At 44.8% G+C, this 22,276-nt stretch overlaps 4 protein-coding genes across 5 annotated transcripts; 2 read left to right on the top strand and 2 right to left on the bottom strand.

Moving 5' to 3' along the window:
• Positions 1 to 6,868: 6,868 nt before the first annotated feature.
• LOC123122819 (rust resistance kinase Lr10-like) lies at positions 6,869 to 9,332 on the bottom strand. Its single transcript, XM_044543171.1, has 3 exons — positions 8,470 to 9,332; positions 8,194 to 8,274; positions 6,869 to 7,959 (listed from the first exon to the last, which is right to left on the bottom strand). The coding sequence occupies exons 1-3, from the start codon at positions 9,149 to 9,151 to the stop codon at positions 6,869 to 6,871; spliced, it is 1,854 nt and encodes a 617-aa protein (XP_044399106.1). The 5' UTR covers positions 9,152 to 9,332.
• A 309-nt stretch (positions 9,333 to 9,641) lies between these two features.
• Positions 9,642 to 12,983, top strand: LOC123122817 (rust resistance kinase Lr10-like). The gene is made up of 3 exons (XM_044543168.1): positions 9,642 to 10,625; positions 11,490 to 11,513; positions 11,698 to 12,983. The coding sequence occupies exons 1-3, from the start codon at positions 9,674 to 9,676 to the stop codon at positions 12,768 to 12,770; spliced, it is 2,049 nt and encodes a 682-aa protein (XP_044399103.1). The 5' UTR covers positions 9,642 to 9,673; the 3' UTR covers positions 12,771 to 12,983.
• A 458-nt stretch (positions 12,984 to 13,441) lies between these two features.
• LOC123122820 (protein NDH-DEPENDENT CYCLIC ELECTRON FLOW 5) lies at positions 13,442 to 14,923 on the top strand. Its single transcript, XM_044543172.1, has 2 exons — positions 13,442 to 14,549; positions 14,636 to 14,923. The coding sequence occupies exons 1-2, from the start codon at positions 13,539 to 13,541 to the stop codon at positions 14,825 to 14,827; spliced, it is 1,203 nt and encodes a 400-aa protein (XP_044399107.1). The 5' UTR covers positions 13,442 to 13,538; the 3' UTR covers positions 14,828 to 14,923.
• A 175-nt stretch (positions 14,924 to 15,098) lies between these two features.
• On the bottom strand, positions 15,099 to 19,894 carry LOC123122821 (PHD finger protein ING2). Of its 2 annotated transcripts, XM_044543174.1 has the most exons (8): positions 19,647 to 19,894; positions 19,482 to 19,553; positions 19,043 to 19,233; positions 18,165 to 18,228; positions 17,771 to 18,033; positions 17,612 to 17,650; positions 16,436 to 16,554; positions 15,099 to 15,397 (listed from the first exon to the last, which is right to left on the bottom strand). In XM_044543174.1, the coding sequence occupies exons 1-7, from the start codon at positions 19,690 to 19,692 to the stop codon at positions 16,453 to 16,455; spliced, it is 777 nt and encodes a 258-aa protein (XP_044399109.1). In that variant the 5' UTR covers positions 19,693 to 19,894; the 3' UTR covers positions 15,099 to 15,397; positions 16,436 to 16,452. The 2 variants fall into 2 exon arrangements, with proteins under 2 accessions (XP_044399109.1, XP_044399108.1); XM_044543173.1 differs by having other exon boundaries at positions 19,482 to 19,824.
• Positions 19,895 to 22,276: the final 2,382 nt, after the last annotated feature.

Here is a 22,276-nt window from a genome sequence, read left to right as displayed (position 1 = left end):
GATTTTTGCTTTCTTCCTAGGAAAAGAGGATACGATACTTTTTGAAGAATGCAATCCTCGCATTCTGGCCCCGCTCACCAACATTTGGAGATCTACAGGTCATCATAGTTTCTCATTCACTAATAAGATTCCGTGATCAAGATGATGTGATCTGGCTGAAAAGATAGATACACATCGCAAGTTCACTCTCATGCTCCGTGCAAAAGTTATATTGTACCTCGTGGATACCATTGTTTGAACATTGGTGTAATGTTGCATTGTATGCATGAGGCTAAAGTCCACTTCATGAGTTTTTGCACTTGTCATTTTTTTCATTTTGTGGGTAAAGAATTGTATGAGTAATACTCAATGATAATGTCCTCACAAACGTTAGAAACTTTCATAAAGCACTCGGAGGGACAGAACCTAACCAGGTTGTGTGGTTCTACCCTCAATTCTTGCAAAGTTTGCTAAACAATCACTAATATCATTTTGAGTGCGCCTAAAATGAGTAATACAATTTTCACGAAGAGGCAACATATATTTAATTCCCTTGACAAGAGAGGAATAAATTGATCTATCCAATTCTCATGCTTGGATCATTTGCACTGCAACAAGCGAGTCCATCTCAACCTTTATGGGAGCACCATTTCTCCAGAATGCCAAAGAAATTCCCTCCATGAGAACACATAGCTCTGCCTCTAGAGCATCCCGACATGAGAAAAGTTGTCTGCAAGACGAGAAATCAATAACTCCATTGGGATCCCTTAGAACCGTACTCGCGCGCTGCTTGTCCATTTGTTGAGAATGAACCATCAATATTCAGTTCCCTCCATGATCCATCCATACTTTAGTGGAATCCATTTGGCAAGATTTTCAAAGATTGCCTGCATTTGTCATTTCAAATAGGTAGTTTTTGTGGGTACTTTTAGAAAAAAATACAGAAATCAAAATGTTAGCTTATGTACATGAAGTTGTTTTTCGAACAAAGTATTATAGGAAACAACAGAAAGGATCGAAACATATAAATATAATTACATAATATTCTTTAATAGAGCACGTGGGTATTATTATATTTTCATAAGTTATCATTCTGCCCTGTGACTTGCCCACCTTCCCCCTCTCCTAGCCCGTGCATAATAGGGTTGTGCGATCAGGACGATGAGACCGCGGACCACCTTACTGTTGGGTGTGTTTTCTCGCGTAAGGTATGGCATGGCATTCTCTCCCCGCGGCTTGGGACACATGGTTCCATTGCTGGACTCCACACCGTCAAATGGTGGCCGGAGTCTCGTGCGCGGATCCCAAAGTCGCAACACAGGGGATTCGATTTCGTCGTGCTTCTTACGGTATGGATGCTTTGTAAGGAGTGGAATAGGCGCATTTTTCAAAGGTCGACTGTGGTCACCCGCAAGCTATGGCGATAGATCTCGGTGAAGATTGAGCTGTGGCCGCGCTCTCCGGTGCAAAAGGATTGTTCGCCATATGGTGATTGTCTATCCAGACAACTAGCAACGTTCTCAATGGAGGCTGAGCTCTGGACCCTAACTAGGATCCCTTAGGTCGCCGCCAGCTGTGCCGGCGTTGTCTTTGTACTGCCTCTGTCCTGGTTTATTGGTCACCTTCGTATTTTGTGCGAAATTTTAACCATAAATTTAACTAAAAAAATGTTAGTGCGTGTCATAAAAAATTACATCGTTGGATTTTTATTTGAACATACTTCTAATTATATTTTTTTACATGCATTAACATTTTGTTAGTTAAATCTAAAGTCAAAAGTTTGACACAAAATACAAAAAAGACCAATAAATCAGGACGGAGTTAGTATATTTGTGCGGTTTCATGGCGGCCTCGCGATGGCGCATTCTTTGTACGGTTCTCTTTTCTTCTCCTTCTAATGCGTCGGCACAGAAAGCTTTTGCGTGTTTGAAAAAAAAACTTATTATTCATGTATCCAAATTAACACATAACAGTGACATGATTTTTGTCTTCCATTCAGCGAGTTTCATTTTCGGACGTATTTAAATTCCATCATAATGGAACAAATAGCGAACCGATTAAGTTGTACTTATCCGGCAACATTGTATTCTATTTTTGAGGGTGGCAACATTGTATTCTTGTCAACCTATGTTCGGTTAAAAAATTAGTACTCCGGTAATAAAAGTGGAAATATCATGCACCTGTCCGCAAATATCCGTGTAACCGCAAGGGTCGGCTCTGATACCAACTTGTAACGCCCCGGGCACACCCGCCGGTGGTCGTTACTCCTGGCAGGGTCTAGACTGGCCCCACAGATTAATACTAGTCTTTTATGCGCACTTTGTCCTCACTCGTGCGCACCCGGGAGCAACTTCCCGGCCGGTCATCCATCCTGAAAGTACTCCCAGCTGAGCACGCTTAACTTTAGAGTTCTTTCCGAATGGACTCCCGGAAAAGAAGGAATACCTTATTGATATGAGTAGTTTATCATCCCTAATAAGTCAGGCTATCGCACACCATGCCAGCTCCTGCTTTTCCATCCGAGGCGAAGGACCCGTCAGCAGCTTTACTCTCCCAGCCCTTGGCGGACACCACGAGGGAGCTTTCTCTATAAACAAATCTGAAGATAAGGCACCACAAGAATTGGAGTTTTACCTTTAGATGAAGACTATTTGATGATTCAAGGCCTGAATCGTGTGGGTTTTGTCAGTAACCGCGGTCTCGCGGCGGCGCATTCTTTGTACGTTCTCTTTTCTTCTTCTTCTAATGCATCGGCGCACAAAACTTTTGCGTGTTAAAAAAAACTTATTATTCATGTATCCAAATTAACACATAACAGTGACATGATTTTTGTCTTCCATTCAGCGAGTTTCATTTTCGGACGTATTTAAACTCCGTCATAATGGAACAAATAGCGAACCGATTAAGTTGTACTTATCCGGCAACATTGTATTCTATTTTTGAGGGCGGCAACATTGTATTCTTGCCAACCTATGTTCGGTTAAAAAATCAGTACTCTGGTAATAAAAGTGGACATATCGTGCACCTGTCCGCAAATATCCGTGTAACCGCAAGGGTCGGCTCAGATACCAACTTGTAACGTCCCGGACACACCCGCCGATGGTCGTTACTCCTGGCAGGGTCCAGACTGGCCCCACAGATCAATACTAGTCTTTTCTGCGCACTTTGTCCTCACTCGTGCGCACCCGGGAGCAACTTCCCGGTCGGTCATCCATCCTGAAAGTACTCCCAGCTGAGCACGCTTAACTTTGGAGTTCTTTCCGAATGGACTCCCGGAAAAGAAGGAATACCTTATTGATATGAGTAGTTTATCATCCCTAATAAGCCAGGCTATCACACACCATGTCAGCTCCTGCTTTTCCATCCGAGGCGAAGGACCCGTCAGCAGCTTTACTCTCCCAGTCCTTGGCGGACACCACGAGGGAGCTTTCTCTATAAACAAATCTGAAGATAAGGCACCACACAAATTGGAGTTTTACGTTTGCTTAGATGAAGACTATTTGATGATTCAAGGCCTGAATCGTGTGGGTTTTGTCAGTAACCGCGGTCTCGCGGCGGCGCATTCTTTGTACGTTCTCTTTTCTTCTTCTTCTAATGCATCGGCGCACAAAACTTTTGCGTGTTCAAAAAAAAAACTTATTATTCATGTATCCAAATTAACACATAACAGTGACATGATTTTTGTCTTCCATTCAGCGAGTTTCATTTTCAGACGTATTTAAATTCCGTCATAATGGAACAAATAGCGAACCAATTAAGTTGTACTTATCCGGCAACATTGTATTCTATTTTTGAGGGCGGCAACATTGTATTCTTGCCAACCTATGTTCGGTTAAAAAACATCAGTACTCCGGTAGTAAAAGTGGAAATATCGCTGTCCAATTGACCGTATCCGATCCGCGACATGTGTGCCATGGCAGGAAGGCGAGGCAAGCTGGGCCACTGGCACTGTCGCGAAGGTAGCAGCTGTGTGCGCTGAAATAAGTGTCGTGATGATGAGGTGTGGTGCACCGGCTCCACTTGCAATTTATGAACCATCGAATGCATTGTCAGCGAGAAAAGGAAAGCAAAATAAAAAACAGTGCGCATGTAGTGTAAGGGCATCTCCCCTCAAAACGTCTGCATTACATTCGAACAGAACTATTTGGACATAGTTTGTCTCTTCAACATGGACCCGTATTTGTCCGTGGATGTGTTCGTTTGTTCGAGTTCCTGCAAACTGAACGTAAACTGGTGTTCGGACCACCGCCATGTACGCGTTCGATACCGTGGCCCACTCAAATCCTCCTTCGTAGATCACTTTTCTTCCACTTTCCTCCCTGCTCCCTCCTTCTCTGCATCCACCACATCCCCCTTGTCGGACGTCGTTGCTCTGGGCCGGTCCTGAGATTTTGGGGGCCTGATACAAAATTATAACCTAGGGCCTTCTTAACATAAACATCAAAATTGTTTTTGATTTTTTTTTGGACTGTCTGCAACTGATGTATACTCCATGTACTACATTTCTTTACATCATTAGCATTGTCCTCTTTGTTTTTACTTTTTTGTGGCCATTTATTTTTACTTTAATGCAGGTGCTTGAATTGATCCTAATTAATTCAACAAAATTAATTGTATACTTTGCCCTAATAGTCAGCCTTGAAAAGCAGAAATTGCTTTTGGAGGCTGAGCTCCATGGAGGCCTCCAAATGCAAAATTAAAAATTTAAGAAAATTCATATATTTACATTTCAAAAAAATAAATAAATAAATACATATATTTTTTTAGACAAACTGCAAAGCTTTATTACTCCGTCACAATGTTTACAGGGACGAAACCGAGTCCATTGGGCTGGCCTAACCAAACATGGCGGCCAGCTCCTAATGATAAAGCGTGCTTTGCGAGCTTGTGAGCCTCGAAGTTCGAGCTACGAAATTCATGCCTGATATTACATGTATGAAAAGTAGACTTGTGCTGCACTATTTCATGCACAATTGCACCATATCTTCCCTTGCTCTTCTGCTGAATGTCGTCTACTGCAACTTTGCAATCGCTGGCAACCTGAATCTTCAGTTCGTAAAGATCATCAGCTAGAGATAGCGCCTCTCTTATGGCCATTGCCTCCAGTGTAGTTGGGTCTGACAAGTTGAGGAAAACAACAGCCGAAGCTCCCAAGAATAAGCCCTGATGATTTCTACAGATCACTCCAACAGTCCCATACGCTCCTCCTCTCCCAACAGCAGCATCAGCATTGAGCTTTGCTAAACCCACCGGCGGTGCAATCCAGTGGGTCGGTCGGCTTCTAGTCGCAGTCCTACTAGCTGTAGCCGGCTTCTGCATGGCCTTGAGTTCGCCTATATAAGATTGTATGAAACCGTTGATGGACCAAGGAGTCTGGAAAATATCCTCATACATGGCCTTCCTGCGTGCTGCGTGCACTCCATATTGCCCATAATGTGACCACAAACAGTGTGAAATCCTCCTGGCTCAAGTGCTCGTGCATAGTAAAGATTCATCTCTTCGCATTATCTTTTGCCGAATGAAGGCATAATGCACAAGTGTGTGATTTTCAGGACGAAATGCGTTCAAACGAGGTCTGTGCAAAAAAAAATGTGGAGCTTTTTAACACGTGATACTATTCATCCTCCCGAACCATGAATTTGTTTTTTTTTGTACAGGCCACATTTCAACGTATTTCATCCTGAAATTTTACACACATATGCCTCACATCCTTGTTTACTTGTACAAATTTTTCCAGATTTTTCTGAAACCGGAAATTTTGAATTTTTTTTTTTTCAAAAATTCAGCCTCCGTGGAGGCCGAGATACAAAACGCCCTACTCCTTGAAAAGGCCCATGTTAACGACTTCGCCCCAGTGGCCAGTGCCCTCCAAAAACATAGAGCCGGCCCTGAGATCCGCCGCCGCTCGAGCAGCTCCGGCGCTGCTCGAGGTAATCTGCCGTCGGGACTCCGGTGCAGGCCGGCCAGCGCCACGCCAATGGCGGCGGCGGCGAAAGGGGAGGTTAAGGAGACGGCAAGTCTGCGACGATGACCTGGATGCGGCGGCGGTTGGCAGGGAGACTGAGGCGACGGCAGACGGCGATGATGACCTGGATGCGGCGGCGAGGGGCATGTCTACTCCTCCTCTCGGCGGCGCCCCACATGTAGTAGCAATTAGAGGCAAGCTGCCTCACCCCTAAAAATGCAAGTTTCCTCCAAATTTATTACTACATGCAAGCGCCCTTTAATCTATGGGATCTGTACGTGATAAAGTGTAATTCATGTCAAATCCAAAAATCATGCCGCACAGCGAAGCACGCATCTTCCTTTATAAGTAAGTTATTTTGCCCGGCTGCGCTGATAACAGGGAAGCAAACCTCACTGAAAAACAAGTGCATAACTGATCTGTTGAAAGTAATTGCAAGCTGAAAAACAACTACTCCTAGTAGGTTGCAGGTTCCGAATTTTTCTGCCATTTTTGTCATAACGTGTGAACATTCTCATGGTTTGATGCTTCTTCAGTTGGGCTGCAATGCAAGGATGTGCCATCAGGAACTACAGGGCTTGGAAACCAACAAACAGCGCCAGAAGAGAAAACTACAGCACGAGGCATCTTTCATCAGGTTCTCGCCATCAGTTCAGAGTATGTCATGTACGTCTCTGGTGTTCATTTTTCTTCAAAAAACATTCATAACTGCTCACACCCTTTTGGGCAATGGGACAAACGAAATTTCACACTCGATACACATAATATGCTTGTATTTCGGATGAACATTCACAAGAAGCATGGCTTATAATATACAGTCTAAAACATCCACATTCCATAGTTCATAACAACCATTACTGCAAATTTTCACAAGATAAGTTTTTCACCTCGTAACAATTTACTTCATCGAACATAAAGAAAATTTCACTCACCCTCCTCCGAAATGGTAGTCAGCTCAGAGAGGAAATGGTAAGGCTCCACTACAGAGCTGTGCTCATCATCACAGAAGAATGGCCTTGAAGGCACCGGCACGCTGTCAACGCTCCCCTCGAGCATCTCTATGACTTCGCTCATCTCTGGCCGATCGTGAGACTTCATCTGGATGCAACACAGACCAACAAGGCACAGCTTCCTCTCCAATTCATGCATCTCAGCAGATATCTCACCCGGTTCATGTTTAGTTAGCCGGTCATACACCCACGATGGGTAGAATGCCTGGCTTGAGTTTGCCGCGTTCGGGTCTGCGTTCCTGCGTCCTCCAGCCATCTCCAGCAGCAGCATCCCAAAGCTGTAAACATCGGACTTGCTGGATATGACGCCAAAGCTCCGGGATATCATCTCAGGAGCTATGTATCCGATTGTTCCCCGTAGGGCGCTCATGGGCACAAAACTGTTGTCCCTTGGGTATAGCTTGGCAAGGCCAAAATCGGCAACTTTTGGGACAAAATTGGTGTCAAGAAGGATGTTGTGCGGCTTGATGTCAAAGTGTAGAATCTGCATGTCGCATCCTTGATGCAGGTAGTTGATCCCCCTAGCAATGCCCAAGGCAATCTCACTGAGCTTGTCCCAGGAGAAACTCTTCTCCGCAGAGAAGATGTACTTATCAAGAGAACCATGGGGCATATACTCGTAGACTAGCGCCCTCCTCATTTCCTCCGAGCAGAACCCGACCAGACGGACCACATTGACATTGTGGATCCTGCCGATGGTGGAGACCTCACTGATGAAATCTTCTCCATCGCAGCAGGATTTGCCGTCCAACATCTTGATGGCCACATGGACATCGCCTGGGAGCAGAATGCCCTTGTAGACGGAGCCATAGCCTCCCTGACCCAGCTTGTCTCTGAAATGGCCTGTGACCGCGACAATATCTGTGTAGGCATACCTTGTCGGGCCGATCATTTGCTGCATTTGTAGGAACTTCTCGACTGCATCGATTGTGATCCTTGTTTTCCAATACTTGTGTGCCAGGAAGAACAGTACCACTAGGGGAGCAACCACTAACCTGCATACTCCTGCACATATAGAACAATTTTATTTATGTGGGATTGCCAAGAAACTACTCCCTACATTCACAAATATAAGATGTTTTTAATATTTCAATATGGACCACATACGGACTGAAATGGATGAACAAACACACTAAAGTGTGCATATATACATCCAATTCGCAGAAAAGTTAGAACATATTATATTTGCAAACAGAGGGAGTACTAGCGTAGCTAGTTTATGTAATTCTATCAGCATACCAGCAACGAACTTCAATATTAACGGGGAGAATACTATCGCAGAGCGTAGTGAGTGAAGGTGCTGAGTGGAACGCAAATTATCTGCTCCAAATGCACAATACAGGATTTGAGAATCAACCGTAAGAATGAACACAAGCCATCGCACGAGAAGAGAAGCCACCGAGTCTCCAGGGTATGAGCTGCATACAATGGAGAAAATGTAGAGAAGTCAGGCATATGTGTATGTTCCAAAACAGAAGCACGGTGTGCGTATGTATAGATCACAAACTCACACACTCAGATCCTTTAGGCAGCCCGTGAAGCTCCCAGGCGTCGTGTCGTATAAAGGAAACAAAACACGAAACCCTCCTCTGAGGGATCGTACCAAAGTTCCGTGGCTTGCGTTATCATACCGCATGCTCCGATCACCCAAAGCAGCCATGGCCAAGTACCCGCAAGAAGGCTTAAGCTTCTCGACATAATAAGAGTTGACCAACACATAGACGAAAGAAGTGCTGGTGCTCAGGCAAGCCACCGGTTTGTAGTCACTGCTGTTCGTGATCGCCCGTGAACAATTCACAAAGTTTGCCCATGTAACCGCGGGGGGGAGCAAATCGATGAAGCCGTTGGGCCTCTGGAGACCATTTAGGTAAGGGCGCTGGTCCCAGCGAGGAAGAGGGCAGCTGCTGCTCATGTCCAGGTTGGCATCCACGACCCGGAAGTATGAAAGTTCGTAGTCGATCTCGGTGACCAAGTATGTCCCTGTGTTGATCTGAATTGTAGCCCGGTCGCCGGCGCAAACCAGCTCGTATGACGGAGAACCGCACTCAGTTGGATCGCCTCGCAGGCGGAAAGGGTAGTGGACGTCCTGGAGATGGCCGCAAGAAAAATGAGGGCAGGCGTACCTATCATGTCGCCCCTCAACATCCATGGTAAGAACAGCGGCCAGGCAATGCAGCAGCAACCACCATGAAGGCATCGACGATAGTCGATTGATTGTTTAGCTTTTGCTTTGGCTTCGTTGTAGAAGAAGGGTGAAAACAGACACAAAGGGACGCTGGAGAAAATTTAAAAAGAGCCTGTAGAAAGACCTGGTAGGAGACGGTGAACGTCCACATCACTGCGTCCATATATATGTCATCACAATGAAATACGTGCCAGATAGATATACATGAAAACATCACTGCTGCCATATGTCATCACAAAGAAGATGTGCCACATATATATATGATCCTTGTTGACTCGTTCTAGTTCGTATCATCTGGCAGAGATGCTGGCATATGCCGCTGCGATTTGCCAAGGTAGTTGATACATGTCACTGTCAGGTCTGGGATTCTAATGTAGTGATGTAGTCTACCGAAGCTTGATCTACAGCGACGCACAGCCAAAGCCAAGTACTAGAAAACGATATGTATAGGAGTTTGGTATTGACTCATGGACAGGGGAAGTTCTTGCTCAGGCAAGCACAGCTTAGGCTACTGATTTTCTTCTTCTTCTTCTAATGTCTTTGCAATCACAATACCAGGCTTACCTTCATCCACCTCTGCAGCGTAGCGGGAGAAAGATGAGTATATTTCTTGTCGCAGCCCTGGTGGCCTGCCTGGTCAGCCATGGAACCGGCACGGCCACGGCTTCGGCAGCTTGGGAGGATCAAGATTTCTTCAGAAATTGTCCGCCGTCTCGATGCACCAAAGAAGGACCCGAGATCCGGTTCCCTCTCCAGCTCCTTGATTCCAGTAACACATCATCATCGTCATCGTCATCCTGCGGCGCAGCCACATGCGTGAAGCTAGCATGCTCAGGCCAAGACACCATCATGCTTCACCCACTTCTTGGCCCATGCCGTGTCACCGCCGTAAATTACACCGGTGCCTCCCTCAGCATCACCCCGCTTACCTCCGCCTGCACGATGATTCAGAAGCTCGTCTCGACAAGTTCACCACCGGCCATCCATACAATCCCACAACATTCGATCACAGCTGACACCGACCACAGCTGTGCTCTGCACTACAGCGGAGCTGGAAAGCTCGTAGGCTGCTCAAGGGAGTTCACGCCAAGCGGGATCACTCAGTATCCTGTCTATGATGACAGAGGTGCTTTCTATGCTTCTGCCTCGGCCGCCGCTGCCATCGCTGGCCCAATCTCCTGCCTTGGCAACGAAACTCGCTTCCCGTATTTGGTGGCAACTGATGCTTTCATGTATGATCTTCCATTGGACTGCAAGGTCATCTCAGATACCAACATCCCAATATTTGGCATAGGATATTACGGCTCAGCATCCAAGCATGGTCTGGAAGAAGGAACCCTCCGTTATTACGACATAGCAGCTGACTGGAGTGAACAGGAACCGTCATCCGTTGCCTCTCAGTGCCAAAAATGCGAGTTGAATGGGCAACGCTGTGCCTTCAGCTCACGAAGGAATGAAACTTTCTGCTTGTCTCAACCTCATAAAGGTATTATCAATTACTACCAACTTGACAAAACCGAGGCCATCCTATATTATTGTGTTAATTCCTAGTCTTGGTAGTTAAAATCACTGAGAATTTCCTACTATTTAGAATGTACTCATAACTGTGCGGCCTTTCCAGGAGTTTTGTTGTTAAATTATTTTGCATAACAGCACGACAAAACATTTGGGTAGCTAGCTTGAGCAAACATATTATAAGCCCATGCAAATTCTCATCTGAATCTCAGAAAATTAAGAAACAAAAATGGGGTCACATATATTTTGAAGCTGGAGAAAAACTGCAGTTGTCAAAAGGTAAAATTTGAAAGAAAAAAAAAACTAAGCAACTATACCGTTTAGTATATCATGATAATTATTGCAATGACATGGGTTTATTTGATCAATTAGCGTTTAGCATTTTCATGATAATGCAGATAGACAAAAAAAAACATTTGGGGTAAACACAAGCAATCTCTCCATTGTAAAATATTTGCTTCAGAATTTCTTGCACCATATTCCTAGAACTTCAAGTTTATACTGTTACTACTGGACGTGAGCCAACAAGTTACAGACGTTTTTGTTTCTATTTTCCCTCTCTTTTTTCCCTGTGCCAACTGCATTCCTTAAAGTGTTTTACTTGCCTAGATTTAGGCTAAAGCATACAGAAAAAACAAAAACAAATAGGATTGTCGGGGGGTCGGAGTCAAAAATAGGATTCTTCGCTTCTTCCTGTAATGCAAAACTAAAAGGGTATATCCTAACCCACTGGCCATATAAAACATCTTACCTTTTATTTCCCAAGTTAATAGTTAATTTCCCTTTTTTGTATAAACAAATAACCAAATTGTATTCTCTTCTTTGCTATTTGCAGGTTCACGTGTCAAAGTCATTGCAGGTACCGCTCCAATCCACACTTTGCTTTTATAGTTTTATTCAAAAACAAAGGAAGAAAATACACTATTTATGTGCTAAGCATGAAGTAGTTACTAGTTACTCTCGCTCTTAACTTGTACCATCTCCATTACAATCACTAAGTGATGGCTCCCAACCCTAATGAATATGCTGATCCATGTATTCAGCTACATCATCGGCGGCCGCATTCGTTGTTCTTGTATTGATGGTGGCCACTGCTCTTTATCTTTCACTGAAAACAAGATACAATGAAGAGATACACTTGAAAGTCGAAATGTTTCTCAAGACATATGGCACATCAAAACCAACAAGGTACACTTTCTCCGAAATTAAGAAGATAACGAGACGGTTCAAGGATAAATTAGGACATGGTGGATTTGGAAGTGTGTACAAAGGTGAGCTACCAAATGGGGTTCCTGTGGCCGTCAAGATGCTTGAGCACTCTAATGGAGAAGGGCAGGAATTCACCAATGAAGTTGCAACTATTGGAAGAATCCACCATACAAACATTGTCCGCCTCCTTGGTTTTTGCTCTGAAGGGACAAGAAGGGCTCTTATTTACGAATTCATGCCTAAAGATTCATTGGAGGAATATATATTCTCAGGTAATTCTGTTATTTCTCGAGAACTCCTGGTACCGAACAAAATGCTAGATGTTGCTTTAGGCATTGCTAGAGGAATGGAGTACTTACATCAAGGATGCAACCAGCGCATCCTCCACTTCGACATCAAGCCTCGCAATATCTTACTGGACTACAATTTCAACCCGAAGATCTCAGACTTCGGCCTTGCAAAGTTGTGTACAAGGGATCAAAGCATCATCACCTTGACCGCAGCAAGAGGCACTATGGGCTACATCGCCCCAGAGATTTACTCTAGGAACTTTGGTGGGATATCCTACAAGTCGGATGTTTATAGTTTCGGCATGCTAGTGTTAGAAATGGTGAGTGGACGGAGGAACTCAGACCCAAGTATGGAGAGCCAGAACCAAGAATACCTCCCGGAGTGGATCTACGAGAAAGTAATCACTGGAGAGGAACTGGTGCTTACTCTGGAAGTGACACCAGAAGGGAAAGAAAAGACGAGACAGCTTGCTATCGTGGCACTTTGGTGTATTCAGTGGAACCCAAGAAACCGGCCATCAATGACAAAGGTGGTAAATATGTTAACTGGAAGCTTACAGAATCTGCAAATGCCCCCTAAGCCATTTGTCCCATCTGAAAATCACCGCATGCCATAGACAAACATGGAGATATATATCGTCCATTGGTACTACACATTTGAGGGACATAGTTGATTCACGTGTGTATTGCTCTTTACAGTAGCACGGTTTCTAGCATGGATAGAAAAATTATTGCCAAGTCAACTGTTTGTGTGTTAGCTAGCATACCTGGTATCCTGATCTAGTTCATGAGCCATTATATTGTATAATACTGGATTTGATGTGCATTGAAGTAGTTGAAAATGCCATTGCTGTGATTTTGATGAAGTTATTAATTTTCAGTTGTGTAGTATCCACTAGCCAAATGAACTCGAGTAATGTTCGATGATGCTCGCACAAACGAGTATATGCATATCCCACAATCACAAGAGGATTTTCAATTGTCTCTGTATCTAGTGAACGATTAAAAGATGCTTACCTCCTGCTATTTTGTTTTGGGACGCTAATCCCCAGCGAACGTTCACTTCCATGCATGACATTTTGGTGGCAATTTTAGTGTTAGGGGGTGGCAGTTTTCAAAACAAAAAAAATCTTTAGTTTCAATGCAATTTTCGTCAATTACTGTCATCCATCGGATCTGAATCGTGTGGCTCTGGAGGCGTTCGGTGGGATCTCACCCCCAGCGAACGTCAGCTAGTTAACACTACCATTGTTTTATATCAAGAAATGAAAGGAAAGACGATCCAAAATATCGAAGAGGCCACACAAAAGAAAATCTCAAGCCGAAGGAAAAAAGAAGTTGCAGTGCAGATAAGGCTACCGCGGTGCCACTCGCCAGAATCGGCCATGGCTTTCCGCGCTCCAACTGCCGCCACTGCCCATGGCCATGCCACTCCGGCTCCTCTACCGAGCTCATGGAAGCACAGTACCATCACCTTCCTCAGCTCATCGAGGCTAATCAGCGGCGGCGGCGGCGGCCAGAGGGCACGGCTCGCCACTGCAGCGCATGCGCTATCATCGGCGACTGCGGCGGCGCCCTTCCCTCCTCCGAACGCCGAGTACCTGGCCGCCGAGTTCTCCGGCCACGGCGTCACCTTCGAGGCCGTGGGCGACAGCTGCGCCGTGAAGATGGCGGTGCGCAACGGCAGCGCAGCGCACCTGCTGCTGCCCAGCGGGCTGGTCACGTCCTACAAGCCGGCCATGTGGCACGGCGCCGCCACGGAGGTGCTCCACACCACCGTCGGCGAGGGCCCCGGCGGGCGCCCCGTCATCCGCGGCGGCGTGTCCATGGACTTCCGGTGCGCGCGGGACGGTCCGTCGCCGTGGTCGCCGGGCGGGGCGTGGTCGCTCCGCGCCGTGAGGGGAGGCCCCACGGGGTCCATCTCCGTGGAGCTGGTGTCCGTGGAGCCGCCGGGGAGCGGGGACGGGGCGGAGGCGAGGTGCGTGGTGACGCTGCAGCCGGAGGCGCTGGCGTCGGAGTACGCGGTGACGAACGCCGCGTCGTCGCCGTCGGCCGTGGCGCTGTCGGGCGCCGTGTGCAACCACCTGCGCGTGAGCACGCCCGACGCCACCTACGCCGTGGGGCTCCAGGGCTCGGACTACCGCGGCAGGGAGCCCCTGCTGTCCGAGTTCAGCATCCTGCCGCCGGACTACTACGCGACGGCGCCGTCGTCACCTCAGCCGCGCTGGGTCAGCAAGGGCCTCGACATGCTCCTCTCCGGCGGCGGGGGCGGGCAGAGCGCGCCGCGAGCGGCGCCGGAGCCGGACGGCGAGGAGGACGACAACTACAAGCACCTGACGGCGGAGCTGTGCCGGGTGTACCGGCACGCGCCCAGGGAGTTCACCGTCATCGACAGGGTACGTGACAAATGCAAAACCGCAGAAGGATCACAAAACTGAAAAACTGATGAATTCTTGTGGAATTCATTGATGTTTGGGTGCAGGGCCGGAGGAACTCGGTTTGCCTGAGCAGGCGAGGGTTCGAGGAGCTGTACGTCTTCAGCCCGGGGTCCAAGTACGAGTGGTACGGCAAGTTCGCCTACGTGTGCATCGGGCCTGCCATGCTGGAGCCCGTGGTGCTGCCGCCGGGAGCTACGTGGCAAGGGGCGCAGTGCATCCGCAACCCAAACCTGTAGGCATAGCTTGTCTGGATGTACCACATCATTTGTAGATATACTGCAGCAACAAACCAATACTATTGCTCATGAGCAAGAAAATGCACATGTGAAACAGGGGATCAGCAGGCTTTGTAGTTGTAGTTACACAATAATTTAATACAATGTGTGCCGGAGAAGTGCATATGCTGCCGCACCTTCAGCTCAGCAGAGGAGATGCAGCAGACAATGGTGCTCAGGAGCAGAATCATGCGAGCAAAGGTTGCGATGACGCTTAATAGACATCACGATCAAAGTAAAATGGTTACCAGGTTACCAACACCTGGAACTATGATAGATTGTTTGCGGCGACAAGATACAACAACAGAACACGCCAAGCGTTTTTATCCTTCTCTAGAACAGTTGCGTCCTCTCCAGCATATACATTATTACCAAAATAAGAGCACGCTGTAAGTAATCGCCTCCTTACAAATTGAAACATGTACCATTTGGTATCCTCCTGTCCAAGAAAAGCTTCTGAGAGCCTCATGTTGAAGAGTCCTGCATGTTGCGGAAAGTCTGGGCCGACTGGAACCGCTCCCCTCATCAACACTGGTGAGCAAACGATAAATAGTTATTAAGGGAGAAAGAAGCTTTCTTAAAATGACCCAAGAATTATCCCGATGACAAGAGGCTGACTTCAAGGGACGTTACTTGAATGCGACTGCAGGTACATGTGAGGAAATGATTAAAGCATGCGGCGATTGACTACCAAGGTACTCCCTCTGTATCAAAATATAAGACGTTTTTTGACACTATGACTGTGTCAAAAAATGTCTTATGTTTTGATACGGAGGGAGTATTGAATTCCAGTCGCGGGCTATTAGATTTTGAAGAGAGTGGTAAAGAAGGATGTCATGTGGGTGTTTTTCTCAATAGCTTATGTCCGGTAATTAATTATAGGGCCTTTATGTGAAATTGCAGTGGGTGTTCCATATACCATGTATGTTAGTTAACAATCATGATTCATTGATATGTCTCTGGATAAGCTTAACTCTAGCTGTACACTATCGGTGCCTTGGGTCTGTTCTACAAACTTCTGCCTTTGCTTATTTGGCGTCGTCCCCTTTTTGGTGCACCTGCACTCCCCACGTCTACATGTAAAAAAAAAAAGGACCCAGTGCTAGAAGCTCCCACACCAGGTGGGTTCTAGGGAAGGATTAAATGAGGCGAATCTTAGTGCTTTACCCCTGCGCAGTGCAATGCAGAGAGGCTGCGTCAAACCCAGGCCCTCTTGGCAAAAGTAGGGAGTACTTCACCACTACGCCAGCTCTGTCCTTCCCCCACGTTCTACATGTAAGGTATATACAAAACTGCAAAATTTGAAGTGAGTGTGTGTTGGGGAGGGGGGGGGGGCATATTTGTAGGGTTATTTCGAGGTTTTGAAGGACTGAGTTAGATGGTTTTCTGAAAAGGAAAAGTTTGCACTAATAATATGAATCTATTAATTTGTGAAATTACTACTTTCTTATAACACGGTTATACAAATTCACATTTTATACAGGAAGATGGGCTTTATTTGGTGATTTACGTGATAAGGTAAGCTAAGATTTCTACAGATTTAAAGCAGTTGGTAATATTGCCTCTTACCAATTTAGGAGAACCTCTCATTGAAGATTCCTGCAAGTTGGGCAAAACCATTTCCCTTTGAATCTTGTTTCTGGTGTCAGACCAACGCACGAGTAGTGGAACCATTCGCCTCCTTCACACTGTAGGCAAGCATATAAAAAGTTAGCAATCGGTAGAGATGGATGACGTTCATATAACAAAACCCAAAATGTAAATCATACGATAACAAGCATCGGCACTACGAAAGTGATAGTGCAAGACACTACTTTGTAGGGCTCCATCGTGCCTTTTATCTAATGTTTTTCCTTCGGTGATTGTAGTTTCTAGCATAGACCATAGAGCATTGCACATGATCATGAGGATTGATGCACCAATATGATATACGACCATGAATTGTTAACAAATGTTTCTGTTCAATCTTGGATGATTGTGAAGGTTTCTTTATCTGTTTTACGAATAGTATCCAGTGCATCATAAAAATTCAGAGTCCCAAGCTAACATTACATGTAAAGAGTCGTACTCAATTTGAGAGGCCACAGGGGGTCTGTATTGCAATGAATACTTATAAATCTATTTTGTTGCTAGGGGAGATATTTGTGATGATGAATAAAACTAATAGAACAAGGCGGGGATTTGTAAAATGAAATTAATTGTTATTTTCCGTGAGCGGGGGTATTGGTGATAATGAATAAACCTAATAGAACAGGGTAAAAATCTGGAAATCATACCACTAGGCTTGAAGGCTACGCTATGACTTAATTCTATGAAGGAATTCCTTTAAACTGTACCGGAGGAATTACAGTGAAAAATTCCAACGCATTGACCACTAATTCTATTCCACTAATAGTTTGTAAAATGCAAGTACCAACTTCTAATTGCTCATGTTATACAATATCTAGAGAATGCAAGCAAGCATATACATTGACGGGCCCGATGTTACATCCTAGTAACAAGAGTAAAACAGTGAGCACATAATCCTCTTTCTGGACGACAAGAGAAAAAACTACAAGCATGAGATGACCAACCACCAGTCCAGCACAACATCATTGTTCAAAAAGCAATACAATAAGTTTGGAAAGCTCTAAAGCACTACTTAGGCCTGATAAGGGTAAATATTAGTAATTTACAACAGACAAGCTAAACTCCCACAAACAACTCAGAAGATAAGGCATCACTACTTAGCATCATAAAACTTACATTCTCATTGTCACAAGCAATCATATCACCATATGAAACCTGAAAATCAATTAAAAATAGGAACATATTTTCAGCAAACATATGAGAAAAATGCTCAATGTAGATATTGATGCAAATGCAAGTACCGGGAATATGAACATATATCAATTTCAAGCTTACCTGGTGGCATATACAATATGTCGGTTCATTTGGATCAATCATTTGATCCACATCCATAGATGCAACGGCCTTCTTGTTGCTGCTACCTGGAGGGGGCATTAAGTCGAAGTCCATACCTCTCTCCCTATCCCTCTCCCATTCCTTCTCTCTGACAAACTTCCTTGCTGCTTGGGGTGTACTAAAACTGGACCTCCGTCTTTCATCCCTGCCACCCACCGGCATTGGAGGAAGGATATGCGGTTCATCTGGAGGTATTTTTCCTTCTGCAAGCAAGAGAGAACAATCAATGTTCTTTTTGAGGAAAAACTGAAGACGGAATCTGATATTCTGTTTGGTGAAGATTCAATAATGGATTCCTAATGAACAAGTAAAAAAATGACATCACTGCTTATACCTTGCTTTAAATCTTCTGCAAACTGGCCTAGGTCTTCATCAAGACGTTTGATATGACTCTCTATCTGTATAATAATGCCAAAGATAATTAATAGTTAGATATCCATAAAAGTTTAACACTGAAGAGATAACTGCCAAAAAAAGTGCATCCATTTGTAGATTGGTTTGGATCCTCGACTACCCTTCTGTATTTCTATGTTGGTATAATGAGGTGCATTGTTAAGAACAGATTTAGGTTTGCATCCTGTGTTAGGCTTCTTGCCTCAATATAACAATTTAACAGCTGGGTGGTATATCACACAAGTAATACCAGGCTTTTCATATTCTAATCTGAATACAAATATCAAATTTAATTTCATGGTGCTGAATAATTTGTATTAATCACTCGGTGCTCTTTCCAAAAAAAACTTGTAATTTTAAGAACTCAACTAAGAATATGTTAACTACAGAGGTTCACATCTTTATCTGTTTTGTCTGGCATTTAATATGTTATTCTGGAGTCCAATTTGATTTCTAGAATTGCATATTACTGTACAAAGTCTAAAGTTTGGTACAAAATGATCAAGTTGACCTGGGAGTGGCAACCAAAGAGTTAACTAAGATAACCACCAGAAATTAAATTAAATGTATAAAGGCAGTAGGCACTAGCGACATTTCCATCACGGAGGAGAACTAACTGATATCCATAGGTCCATTATGTTGCAGGTGCAGGACTACAAGTTGAAGGAAGGAAGCAGAATCAGGGGGTAGCAACCCTGGAGTAACTAATATAACTACCAAACATGACATAACATGCGTAGATGCACTAGTTAAAAGTTTTGCATCCGTAATTCTTTAAGCTACAGGACAACTTGAAGAAAAAGAGGAAGGAAGCAGAACCAGGTCATAAGCTTGGCGCGCGAGCAACACTTTCTCCGTGCAGAGACTAAGCGCGTTGTCCTGGCTATTTTCAATATCCCTCGTCATCTTCTCCGAGGCATTTTCATCATGCACCACGTTTGGCCTGTCGAACCCATGGGATGGCACCCCCAGGAGAAATTTTATCTGCCCTTTAGTCTGACCCAAAATGCCTGCACCACAAAGATATATAAGACAGAAAACCACAAAACAAAGCTTGAGAAACGCCATCCACCATCATATACAACAGCCAGTCCTCTATCACTCGCGGGATTATATCTCAGGGTCGACAATTAAAGCATGGCCAGATTAATACGGAGTCAGGATGGAAAGCAAAATTCACTCCCCACATTGACTTTTTTATCAGATTCTCAAAATGGGTTTTTTTTTTTCCAAAAAAGAGAGTTGGCAAAATCATCACCATGGGCCCTCTCGTCGAGCTCGTGCATGGTGGAGAGGATCCTCTGCAGGTCGCCGGCCAGGGTGCTCGAATCTGCGGAACGATACGAAGCCAGTAAGGGCAAAAGGTCCAAAAGCACCTCCAATGGAAAGGAAAAGGGAAACAAGTCGGAGCCGGCAATCTCACACTCCAGGTAGTCGTCCACGTACACGCCAGTGCGAGCAATCGCCATGCCGGTCGATGGGCGGATGCTCTCCGCGGCGCCGGGCTGGGTCCGATTCTCCGATTTGGGGATTAGGGTTTCGGAGGAAGAAGACGGGTGGGGAAATCTCGCTACGAAGAGTTTTTCCCTGTGATGATTATTACGCCATTAATCTGGTTAGGAGACGATTTGCGCCGGCCACTGAGCCGCTGGGCCGTACGATGGAAGCCCTCTATGCCCTAATCCCCATCCATGGGCTCACTCTATTTAAACTTGGGGCCTCCGGACTTTTAACGGGTGTTTTCGCTGATTTTGTTGTTTTTTTTAACACAGTACAGACGTAAGCGCTCATATAAACGCACATACACTCACCCTATGAACGCATACATGCATATTTTAATTTTATGGGCATCTCTGAGGGACTGAGCCAACATATTATTTTGAGATTTTAGAAGTTATCGTAGTCGACGGGAACGTCTCCTCCCACTGAACGCGCATCCCCGAAAATCCTGGGATAAATCCTGATTTTGTTGCGATTTTTGTAGTCTCTCCAATCCATATTACTTGTTGAGGGAGTAGTTTTTTCTAACAAAATCGACTCCACCAACTTAGTTTATAAATTTTTAAACCGATGTGTAAAAGCAACATTTGGCGTAATGCCCACTCCCGACTATGACAAATTGTGCTACATTCAACACGTCTGTTTTCCTATAAATAATGAGAGGGAGATCATAGGTAGAAGCGCACAAATTAGCGAATGCTACCGGCTATGTCGAGTTATAGCATCATCAACACACCACAACTAATACCCCCCGTTTCTAAACATAAGTGTTTGTAGGGATTTTAATATGGACTACATATGAAGCAAAATGAATAAATCTACACTCTAAAGTATGTCTATATACATTCGTATGTAGTCCGTATTGAAATCTCTAAAAAGACTTATATTTAGAAACTAAGGGAGCACAAAATAACGTTAATTTTTCACCAAAAATATCAAAAGGGGTCAAGTTCATAAGACACTGCCACGTGAAATACAATGGTGAAACTTATCCATGATTTGGATGCTTAGTTTCAAAGTAAACGACATGTATTTATATTGTCTTAGGAAAATTTCAAGCCTCACGCGAAAGGCAAACTCCTATCTTTCCATACGACACATATTAGTTGTGACCCAAACATGGATGGTATCTTCCCGCAAAACACGGGAGAGTGAAGCAACACGAGGAGCACTAAAGACATGTACAATGCAATATGTACATATATAAACATTAATTCTTTTTAGTGTAAGCACACCTATTTGGTGTCTAGAAAAAGAATGATACATTTAGCATCGGTCAAATCAATAAAACCTCTTGCGCACGGCTACCTGATCAAGCATTTATCATTCAAAATAAGAACCTATATCACCTACGCTTGTAAAACAAATAGGGGGGGGGGGGGGGGGCAATGCCCCCTGGCCTCAATGAAGCCTCGAATTGCATATCATCTTTACAACTGTGGTTCGTCTTCGCACTCAGTTGTTTGCACTAGGCCCATGTAAACCACCCTCTAGCGAAACATGTTGACTTAAAAATCAGCAAACTTTACATTGAATTCTCCCAGAAGATCCACACACAATGGAGAGCAGTTAAGGTTTGTTCGCCCACCTGCACCGACTATTATGCGTCAATCCACCAAACGCTGGATCAAAGAGAACATTATTTGCCAGGGTGAAGAAGAGGCACAGAGCAAGCCGGCAATTTGTTCATGCATTGGCCGAGGGTTCTGGATCACTATTTCGCCAAGGCTCCATTGCTCTCGAATTCAAGTCGACCGGTCTTTTTGCGTCGAGGGCTCATGGCGAAAATGCTAAGAGAAGTCACATTGGTTGCATCAATATTGGGGTTGGGGGGGGGATGAACTCATTATACTTGTAATGATGTACTTATTCTCTGCATTGACAAATGCGAGGGAGGTTTTTTTGTGAGAGAAATTTCCAATCTATTCATCAATCATGGCAGTACAGAGAACACAAGAGGTAATAAAAATTACAACCAGGTCTATGGACCACCTAGCGACGACTACAAGCACTGGAGCAAGCCGAAGGCGCGCCGCCATCATCGCCCCTCCATCACCGGAACCGGGCAAACCTTATTGTAGTAGACAGTCGGGAAGTCGTCGTGCTAAGGCCTCAAACGACCACACCAAAGCAGCAACCATCGCTGATGAAGAGAGTTATAGATCGGAAAGATCAAACCTGAAACCACACAAACGAAGACAAACAAAAACTGGATCCAAATAGATCCATCAAAGACCAGCACCGATCGAATCTCATGAGATCCGACAGAGACACACCTCCACATATCCTCCGACACCGCAATTAATGCGAGCGAGGTGTTGACGAGCCTACAATTTCTACTTGGCAATAGAGGTTGTAGTTTGCCTGAATATAGTGATTATAATTATAATGGCTCATTCATTTAGTTTTTGAGAGACGGAAACTTAATTAAAAAGCACCCTTCCGTGTAGACCTTGGCCTTCCATTACCCTCCCAATAGAAATTGTCAAGTATATGCCTCCATGTAGGGTCAACATTGATGACATACTTCCTCCGTCCGGTGAAGAGTGTATA

The sequence above is a fragment of the Triticum aestivum genome, chromosome 5D (genome assembly GCF_018294505.1).
Source record: "Triticum aestivum cultivar Chinese Spring chromosome 5D, IWGSC CS RefSeq v2.1, whole genome shotgun sequence".
Taxonomy (NCBI): domain Eukaryota; kingdom Viridiplantae; phylum Streptophyta; class Magnoliopsida; order Poales; family Poaceae; genus Triticum; species Triticum aestivum.
This window is presented reverse-complemented; position numbering and strand designations above follow the sequence as displayed.